The sequence below is a fragment of the Ostrea edulis genome, chromosome 2, assembly GCF_947568905.1.
Source record: "Ostrea edulis chromosome 2, xbOstEdul1.1, whole genome shotgun sequence".
Lineage (NCBI taxonomy): Eukaryota > Metazoa > Mollusca > Bivalvia > Ostreida > Ostreidae > Ostrea > Ostrea edulis.
The window spans coordinates 57,309,979-57,320,393 of NC_079165.1; the positions used below are offsets into that span (position 1 = coordinate 57,309,979).

General features: G+C 34.0%; 1 protein-coding gene across 5 annotated transcripts; it reads right to left on the reverse strand.

The window, feature by feature from the left end:
• Window positions 1-661: 661 nt before the first annotated feature.
• On the reverse strand, window positions 662-8,447 carry LOC125681983 (uncharacterized). 5 transcript variants are annotated; one of them, XM_056154536.1, is made up of 6 exons: window positions 3,073-3,223; window positions 2,682-2,893; window positions 2,229-2,452; window positions 1,387-2,006; window positions 1,151-1,233; window positions 662-1,067 (listed from the first exon to the last, which is right to left on the reverse strand). In XM_056154536.1, exons 3-6 carry the CDS (start codon window positions 2,420-2,422, stop codon window positions 1,035-1,037), a joined length of 930 nt encoding a protein of 309 aa, XP_056010511.1. In that variant the 5' UTR covers window positions 2,423-2,452; window positions 2,682-2,893; window positions 3,073-3,223; the 3' UTR covers window positions 662-1,034. The 5 variants fall into 5 exon arrangements, with proteins under 5 accessions (XP_056010511.1, XP_056010507.1, XP_056010506.1 ...); XM_056154532.1 differs by having other exon boundaries at window positions 662-1,050; window positions 3,073-3,217; XM_056154531.1 differs by lacking the exon at window positions 2,682-2,893 and having other exon boundaries at window positions 662-1,050; window positions 3,073-3,173.
• Between the last annotated feature and the right edge of the window lie 1,968 nt (window positions 8,448-10,415).

Sequence of the window (10,415 nt, forward strand, 5' to 3'; positions counted from 1 at the left end):
GCCAGTTTAGTGATTTTTCTTTCATGTTGAAGCTCATTTTACCCCAAGTGTTATGCATGGTACATGAACTTTGTTCAAGAACCGTGTAGGTTGAATTTTCAGCTTTCTTTTTGGTTCTTTTGTGATAAAAACTCAGTGATATTTTGTTTAAAATGCAAAGACTACCTGCCTACAAGGTCAGACCAGTATCTCAGTTCCAACCCAACGATAAAGCCGATATGGACGCGATCTGCTCGGATCCACCCAATAAAGTTTCACCTATATCAACGCCTGACGTGAACCTTACCATTTCTACCTCAATTCACTTGGAAGCCTTGTCTAAATAAGACTGCTAAAAGTTGCACCTGATTCCCTTCAATCAACAATGCCTTCATGGATTTTACAAAACTTCTAAAAAGTTTCAATGACATTTAATGTGCATTTCATATCCTTTTGTATCATTTGAACTGGGTTTTATGGTATATTAATTTTTTATTGAATGTCTGGGATTTTAAGACTTTCTGCCACCTGGTTTTGAAAATGTAGGTCGCACGTCAATGTTAATTGCCTAATTAATGAGATATGGAACAATTAAAAGGCCTCAGGGATAGTGTTTCCTTACGTGTGGAAATTAGTTTCAATCTCCATCTATTTATCAACGAACAATATCTCTGAAAAATAAAAGTTTTCATAATAAATTTTATTGCATACAATATTTATAACAGTTTGATATTTATATTTCTTTAAATATACATGTAACTTAGAAGCACCGTAGTTGAGTGCATGAAGAATGAACACAAATAGTTGAAGTTGATGAGGCGGATGTCCATCGATGATGTGTGGTCGTTATCTGACTTTCAACTCCTCAGAATCAGAAACTAAGTGTTGAGTTAACTTTTTGAAAAAAGAAGAAATTTTCGGATTTACTCCACGTGAAAGGATTTGAATCAAACTCTTTCGGGCTTGTTTTCTGGCCTGTATCCGCTCTGAGGTTTGTTCTTCACACGTTATAGGAATAGATATGGTAGACTCTGAACTCGTTTCCTCTGTAGTTTTCAAAGTCCACTTGATCTAAAAACAATATATACCTATTATAAGAAATATTTGGGAAGTAAATTTGTTTTAAAGCAAGACTATGTCTGGGAATTTGAATTCAAGATAAGGTACTTACAGTCTGATTTGGTAAACTACAGAGAGAGTTTTTCTCCAGGAGAAGTGAAGCTTCAGTGTCATCCAGGCGGAGAAGGACATCTCCTAAAATTTCAATTTCGATTTTACAATACTATCGTCATAATTACTCTATTTCTAACTTAAAATCAAGAAGATCTGATATGTGAAATATTCCCATCAAATCAATATATCCCGATATTGTATCTATCGATTAAGCGTACATATATGTTCATTTACCTTTCATGACACCCGCCATTCCAGCAGGACTACCCGGTTCCACATATTGAACGACTAATTTAGTTTCCTCCAGCATGCCTTGCGAAACTCCAGTTTTTGGCTGAGCACATTGACTATAACGACACAAAATAGCCCCAAAGAAAGCATGAAAATGCAGGGTCTTAGACACAAAATCACCACTTAGTCCTGGGCATACAGCATGCTCGTCAGGTAATAAGTGAATTTCTTTAAAATCTTTGGAATTTTCTATGACGTTATCTTTTTCATCCAATATATTTCCATTTTTATCTTCCTCGTCATTTGCAAGAAGCTGTGATTGAAAGTCTATCAAACTTTCCAGGTAGTTTGTATTCACGAAATGACTATCGAAACTTTGAAGAACGTTCACACCATTCATGTTGCAATTTTGGTTTTCCGGAATCTCTGATTTTCTATCATTCTGTTGTTGACAATGGCATGGACAGTGGTTATCCCGCAGTCGTCTACGGCGATATCTCGTACGTGTATTAGCAGGTTTATGACGTGTTCTCCGTTGTGAGCGATGCGTTTCGTTTGTGACGTCAACATAAAAAACTTCTCCGTTTTCATCAACGTGCGATTCCCAGTTGTCTTCCACTTTGCTAGAAGAGTATCGAATTAAGTTTAATCGCTGCATGTAAAGTACTTTAGTGAATAATTACAAATACTATAGTTGAATTTATATTTACTTAGGGGACCCAGTGGATATTAAATACCACATTAAAAACCTTGTTGAAATGTTAAATATTATGTTCAAAGCGAGATATCATTGAACTGGTAAACTTTACAGACAATATTACACAGAAATTTCGAATAATGAATACCTGTGAGACAATATGCTCCGGATGTCATCAAAGTCCTCCAAGCTATTTCTTTTCGAACTTTTATACAAAAGGGATTTTACTCCAAACATACTCCTTCTCAGTTGCATTGTCTGTGAGGAAGTGGAGGAATCTTGACTTTCATTCTCTTTCTCTGCGTCATTGTTGTCATTTGCCGTTATATAAATGTCTTTCATTTCAAGTGCTGTTTTCACTAGTTTGATAAGCTGTAAAGGACAATAGATGATATATTTCAATATAGGAAGGGTAACGATGCTTCAGGTAGAGATACTGCTTGATTTATTGACTTGTAAGGTCTGAAGGCTACAGAATATATTTATTTAACTCTATATATTGACTGGATAACATCGTTGACGTCAACTACTGGATTTTTCGTCTTCAGAAAGTGGACTGATAATTGATATTAATGAAACAAACTGCAGGTCAGAAACGAACTTGTTTTAACTGAAAGATTGTATCGTAGATGTGATGTCCCACTTAGTTATTTGCATCATATGATTCTTTATTCCTTTTATCTTTCAAAGATAACTAAAATATATATAAACGAGTAGGAAATATGTCCATCAAAAGGGCTGGTAAAAATTCGCTGCAATAACGGTGTCATGATTCCAGGTAGGGGACATCATCGTGTCCACTCTTTGCTTGTGCTGTAATGACATTAATTAATGCTTTAGCAATAAGCACCTGCAAAGTTTCCTATTTCTTGATGTTATAAAGCCTTGAAATATGACCTCATTTCTCAAATAATCAAATTAAGGTGTCCTTCATCAAAAAGCAAATTTATAAATACGCATTATTGAACGAATTGGGAAATTTTTTAACTTACCATGAATTTTCAACAGAAAAAAAATTCCCTCCAGAAATTGCAGGAGTCCACCGTAGTATTCCGAATACACTGATAATAAAAAGCCCGATTGCTATTATACATAGCACGTGGGAGGTGCCTTTAATCAACTATACCACGTGACATAATTCCAGGTCTTTGGATCGTATCCATTTGTTGAATGACATATCACGTGATTTAAATCACTAGAAAGGATTTTTTTTTTACTCATTTTAAGTCAGAAGCTTTGAAATAAATTCCTCAAATGATTATCTACATGCACGACATGCCCTGAATTATTATTATTATTTTTGTTTGGTTAAATCATTTTTAAATGGGTAGAATGGGACTGTCCGATTCATAACAAAACATGTATTAATTGGTGATATCTGTCTGTGATGCTGGCCGATTTAAATATATTTCTTATAACGAAAGTCAATATTTTTACCATTGATGTGTATGGATGATTTTCTAAGAGAAGGGTGGGATATTTTGGTTAACCAAATTTCATACAGGTTTACCTAAAACGTAATACACATGTAACAGGAAACCTTGTAGAATTTCAGTCGTGAAAGAGAGAGAGAAAGAGAGAGGGGGATACATACCAGTTCCTCAATTAATTATTACGTGTACAAACAAAATGTTTGATATTTCAAGTAAACGTAATTCTGCGTTTGAGAAGAAAATAGGCCAATCTAATAATAATTTCAATCAGCATCTATACCATATAATTCCATTATATTTTTAACCATTGATGGGATTGGAAGATTTTTTAAAAGTAAGTTGGGATATTTTGATTTACCAAATTTTCAAGAGAGAGAGAGAGAGAGAGAATACTACTGTTCTTCACTTAAATTGTCGCGTGTACGAACAATTTGTTTGAGGTCTCATATCAAACGTAAATCCGAGGAAATATGCCAACACAATTTGCAAGGGTGATTTTTTTTTTATATTAATTTACATGCAATTTATTTCTAATACAATCGAATGCAATCTATATACCACGTATCATTACCTGCAATGTAGTAATTCTAGAAATAGCTAAATCAGTATAGAATGACATGGTATTTTCATTTTGGTCTACGTCAACTATATACATTGGCCTGAAAGGAATGCATAGTGATTATAAGAAATCCTGAATGATCAATATACAGTGAATACATAACTCTAGTCCACTTAAAGTAAGACATATAAATATTAAAAAGTTCAAATGTGAAATCATTTACATAAATGATTGATGGATATAAATAAAAATTGGGGGAACAGTAAACAGCCTTACCAGTCAAACGAAGCGGAGCGGACATGTGCGTCAGAACCCGAAAAGTTCCAAAATATTTTGATATGCTGGAAACTCTTTTTTCCTTTATGGAGATTGGTCTCACAAGAGGTTCCCTTGCATGCATCGAACAAGAATTTTAATATTCATGCAGGTTATATAACTAAGTTTATTTCTTAAATTGTTGTTAGTTTTGAAAAAATACATACACAAAACATAAAAGGATGCTGTCACGATGAAAATAAAAAAATATTGTACATCTCGCTGGGTTAAATTACACCCTTTCATAAAACATAATTCAATAGAATTGTCCTAGTACTAATGGAGAATGGTTGCATGCGTTGAAAATGTCACTTGGATTTGCCAATCAGAAGAATAAAAGCTGTATAGAGATATCTAAAAATAAACAAAATCGAATTAAAGAATGCTGCAGTGCTGGAAAAATAATTGCGTTTTGCCGCCAAAAACTCTCCATCTTGAGATTTATTCTCAAACAATATCAACGTAACACAATTCAGTTTCCAATTTCATTGAATATTCACAATGCTTTTTCTGGACACGCTTTCAACGTTTCTGACGAAAAGGGCAAATAACTATTGTTGAACATTTTTTGAAATATTATGAAATATATTAATATCAACACTAAGAGACCTTGGAATATACTTTTGAAACATATCCTGAAATGATTTTACCATACAAATGTAATGAAACTGCAAGAACGTCATAGCAAAATACAATTCAAGAAAACGCAAAACCGCGAATCGGACTACAACACGAAGATTAGAAATGTTGTAGCATTCATCAGATCTGTTTCTTTTTAGAATGTTAACTGAAAGCATATGTTAAATTTTCAAAAATAATTTGAATGCAGGCATAAATAAGATGCTTTCAATAATGACAACTAGCAATCGAAACAGAAAAGAAACCTATATTGACACCTTAGAGGTTGTCTTTGAATTTTGTATTTTGGCAAATTATGCATCAAAGTCCAAGAAAATGCTGAAAATTGTCAAACTTTGTTGAGCTCTACAATACTGAATGTACTAGAATATGTGGATTTTAAACCATTATTGAATCAATTTAGATATTTTGAGTATTCCCCATTTAGTGGTGAATGACAGGGTGACATCTTCTTCACTGCATGTATAATTTATGAGGTTCGCATCTGAGATTTGTAGCAATATCAATTTTTTGGAAAGTGTATTTCTTATTTTTACACTAAAGGAGAATTAGGAAACTAAAAAGGAAAACTGGGCGTCATAATGCTCGTTATTGAGCTACATGTAGAGTGTTTTAAACATGATCTTTTTGCATGGAAAATTTACTCTAAATTTATTGGTCTAAACTTGATTTAATTGTCTGTTGGTGTCGACACAGCATAAGCAACACAAATCAATCATTACATAAAATAGATGCATAATCATGTCTTCTAACAATATAAAAAAGTTAAAAACATGTACTAGTAATGGAAATAAATAATGACCCTTTTGCACTTGATTATTAAATCACAACATTTGAACTTTGTATCGTATATCATAAAACTGATGTGCATGTAGAGAGGTATAGAAATAGAAGATACACTGGATGAAACAGAAATTGTAATATGCAGATTTAGAACTTTTTGATTAATCAATACTTCCGCCACAGAATAAATCCTTGCCATATTTGAACTGACACATTTTTTTCAACTGTATAGCCGTCAGTAATAGATTCGCAATACGTTTGCACCAAGGAGATCAGTGTTGAACCAGTAAATACTTAGTTTTAGCATCCTGCGCAGTTGTGTTCAGAAGCCCAGGAGCGTTTTCGTGTATGTTGCAGGATAACCCCCTTGGTCTCGAAATGTTATTTGAAATATAAAAGCATCAGCGTTAACCTCCTTGGTCTCGAAAAATAATTGTTTTCAAATATAAAATGGAAAAAGAAATCTTCGTATGTAGTGATCAGTCATTCCAAATTTACTTTGTTAAACATCACTCTTATTCCACGCACAAGTACTCTGAAGTTGAAATAAAAAATATGCTGGAGTGCCTCATTGACAGTATCTTCGTAGTCTTTGGAACAGTCTGTTGGAATCCCCATGGGGACAAATTGTGCTCCTTTGTTAGCTGACCTGTTTTTACATTGTGATGAATCAGAATTTATTCAAAAGTTTCCACATGAGAAGAAAAAATCTCTTCAACTCGACATTTAGATATATCGACGACGTTTGATCTATTAACAATAATCATTTGCATGCATATGTCGATTTGATATGCATTTGTATCCCTGTGAACTCGTAATAAAAGACACCACGGAGTCCTCCACATCTGCTTCGTACTTACATATCTTATTGAGGATGGATATTAACGGCAAACTAAGAACTCAACTTATGACAAATGGGATGATTTCATCTTCTCTATCGTCAACTTCCCATATTTATGTAGAAATATTCCATTATCACCTGCATGTAGTATGTTCATTTCAACTGATTCGATACGCAACAGCTTGTTCTGCGTATGATCAGTTTTCTTTTTAAAAATCGAGGCAGTCTACTGACAAACAAGTTGATGTCACAGAAGTTTCAACAGTCTCGTTTAAAGTCAGCATTTCGCAAATTCTATGCTCGTTATAACTATAGTTTCCCAATACAACCTATCATTGGGTCTGACGTGTTTCATACCGAGAATTCCATCGTCATCGAAAGCAAGTTTTTTGACTTGCCTATGGTCGAGCGGTCTAGCGCGTTGGTTACACGCTGCTAGGAGATTTGGTTCCACAGGACGTGAGTTCAACCCCGGGTAGGGGCGGGAGTGGGTATCAAAATAAAGTGAAATTTTCTGTGCTTATATATATATATATATATATATATATATATATATATATATATATGATAAAGTTGAAAACATTCAAACTCTACTATATTAAGACTTGTACAGTGTATTTTGCATTTGAATTATAAGGACAGAGCACATAACAACGAAATGCTGATTTCATAATAAAATGTTAGTAGAGCTCCAGATTTGGCACCCAAATTATATTGATCACCAGCTGTAGGTAAAGTACCACAAATTAGCCCTACATTTGTATGCTTCACTCTAAGGGCTGTAACAGTGAGGGTTCTGTAACGTGCCAACTGCTGCCGCGACACGGGGCCTAAGTTTTTAAGACCCGTGATTCTCACTTCTAAATACCGAACGCTTGGTGTAGAAGTTGCCATATTACGTCTTAGGTTTGACGCAGCCATGGCACTAGTGGAGCTCAAACTCACGACCTCCCGGTTACGAACTCACGTCCTCCCGGTTACAAACTCATGACCTCCCGGTTACAAACTCACGACCTCCCGGTTACAAACTCACGACCTCCCGGTTACGAACTCACGACCTCCCGGTTACGAAGCGAACGCTATACCACTGAGCCTTTCCCCAAATCAGTGGAATAATGTGCACGAGTGCCAAAGTACGTAGTAAGACCATCTTATGCATTACTTTGATAACGTTCTCGGATTTAGGGACATCGTATGATAAATCATCTCCTCTCGGAGATTTCTTTGATTTTTTAACTACTTTTTCTAATTTTCTCATGGACAATCTGTCTATTTAATTCACCTTTCGCTTCATAGACTGGATCAAGCATGTTTCCTTCCATATGTTGTATTTTATTCGCTATGTTGATTTTGAAATCGGAGTCAAAACTCTGTGTTTTGTGATTATGTCGGTTTTCAGTTTCTGATGTCCATTTTCTCGTACAAATTTGGATCTGTTGTCCATCACCATTGTTCAGATAACACTCATCTGGAATTTCATTTCTATCTGGTCCCAACCATTTGATATGCTCCAAACTTTTCTCGAGATATTGGTATGAGAAGCAACCGAATCAATGTTTATAGCTATATGTAGTTCTTTTTTTTTAAGCCTTCTTTTGTGGAAACGGATACATTTATGTGTCTTTATTACATTAAAATACATGTATTCATTTACAGTAACATTTCGATGCTAAACACAAAAGAAGAATACATCTGACGATTTTTCATACAGATGTTAAAAATAAAGTATCATGATGGACATTTGGATTTAAGACACTTGTATAATTGTGTTTACCGTCTAGTATTACTGAATTCGAGCGCTACTGACGAAGTCATTTATAATTTACTAATCTCTCAAATTCAAGTTAAAGGGATAAGAATTTTTACGATTCCCCTTTATGCACTTATGGTTCAGAGAACTACCTATCATTATCTTGCACAGTATCCAAAATAGACTATAATACGTAACGTCACACTTACCAAACTTCCACGTACAGCTGACGTTGATTTCTAATGATCTTGATGACACTGAAAATCACCACATTTTTCAAAATCATCTATCCTGAAAATCATCAACAGTACAATCATTCATCCTTCTAAGTAAACGACTTAGCACTTAACCTACTCGAAACAGTAAAATCAAAACCAAATAACTTCTTAAAAATATTGTAACAGTGTCCCGATTTACAACAAAAGAAAAATCACGAACAAAAACAATAATGATTTGATATTATTTCTTTGTTCTTTACGTTCGTACATTTTAATACAAGTTCTCTGTGAAATAGATGTCGCTAGGAAAAAACATACACCAACAAATTCATACAAAGTTTCCAAGACGCTGAGATTTTCAGGTGGTTTTTTTTTTTTTTTTTTTTTTTTTTTTTTTTTTTTTTTACCTTTGGATCGTCCAACATTAGGGATTGAAGGAACTAATTTGACATGGCGTTATCTACATCTGCAATAGTGAAACGTCTGAAACATAGGTCCTTTGATCTCTACGTCTGTGAAGTATGATTAGTAGTGTGGGTTGTGAGCTTTACCCAAACATTTCAATTATTTTTTAAATCCGAAGTTCCCGATTTGATTAAGAACCCTTTACTTTCTAAATCTCATTTCTGATGCAGTGATCATCTCTTGTGTTTTTGACCGTGTTTCTTTTGTTTTGGGAGGTAATGGTTGGTCACGTTTATGATCGTTGTCCTTTGTGCAATGCTATGATGGTAAATTCTAGATAAATGTTGTAGGTGATGCATAATCATGCTCTCCCAATTTATCACTTTATAGAAATTTTATTCTGTATCTCAACAGTCCCCCGACAATTTGTAAAAGGAAGGGGAGGGGGATGATAGAATTTAGTTAATTTCACAGTTAGTCTCTGAGAATACACCAAGACTAGTTCCCTTCTTTGCCTCTAAACTGTGTCAAAATCTCTCTCTCTAAATCTCTCTCTCTCTCTGACAGAGGGAGTAAACCAATGATTTGATAAATGCCAGGTGATCCCTGCAAACAATGATGCGTGTTATCATCTCAACATATCTTCATAGTTATTACAAGCCAAAGTTGAATCATGATATCATAAAAAATAAAGTGGCATAAATGACAAATTTCCATATTTCAGACATTAAATCAACTCTTATTGTAAATGATATTTGTCCATCAACCTTAAATGTTGGAACTTAATGGTAGCGATATTTATCTTAATCTTGTCTCATCCATTCTACAAAATCATTAATGCAGAATTCCTTATCGAGAAATCGGTATTTTTTAATCTTGATTTTCAAGGACATTCGATTTCAACCATGAATTTTATTTTTAAAGCATTCTATTTTGAAATTTTATTTGTAAAAATCCTTGCTTTGTTGCTCTGTTTTATTCAGCAATAATTCGAGGTACTGTCAATAAAACGTAGAAAAATATGTTTGTTGGTTCCCAATCGAGAATCTTTCACTCATATTGAGACGTCACCAGCTTCAGTTGAAATACCACATGATCCTATGTATAGCGCTTAAGGTAACTCCATAGTTGCATTTTTATTTGATAAAAGTATAGAAAGAGTATTTATTTCCATTTATCAGAGTTAAGACTAATAAATTATCAATATATATATACATGTATATATATAGGTCATCGCACATTATATGATACGAGACCTACATATACAGAATCATATATCAACGTCAGAAAATTGCAATATTGCGTAAACAGCGTTATCAAAATTTCACAAAAGCTGGTGATAACGATATATTAGCATTCATAACAATTTCATGAAACTATTTCTTTACAAAA

Bases quoted from the DNA above. Each gene is read 5' to 3' on its own strand.
- LOC125681983 (XM_056154531.1), bottom strand. The intron at 1,234-1,386 runs GTAAATGAACAT...TTGAAATTTTAG, and splicing joins AATGGCGGGTGTCATGAAAG to GAGATGTCCTTCTCCGCCTG. The intron at 1,051-1,150 runs GTAAGTACCTTA...TATTGTTTTTAG, and splicing joins GTAGTTTACCAAATCAGACT to ATCAAGTGGACTTTGAAAAC.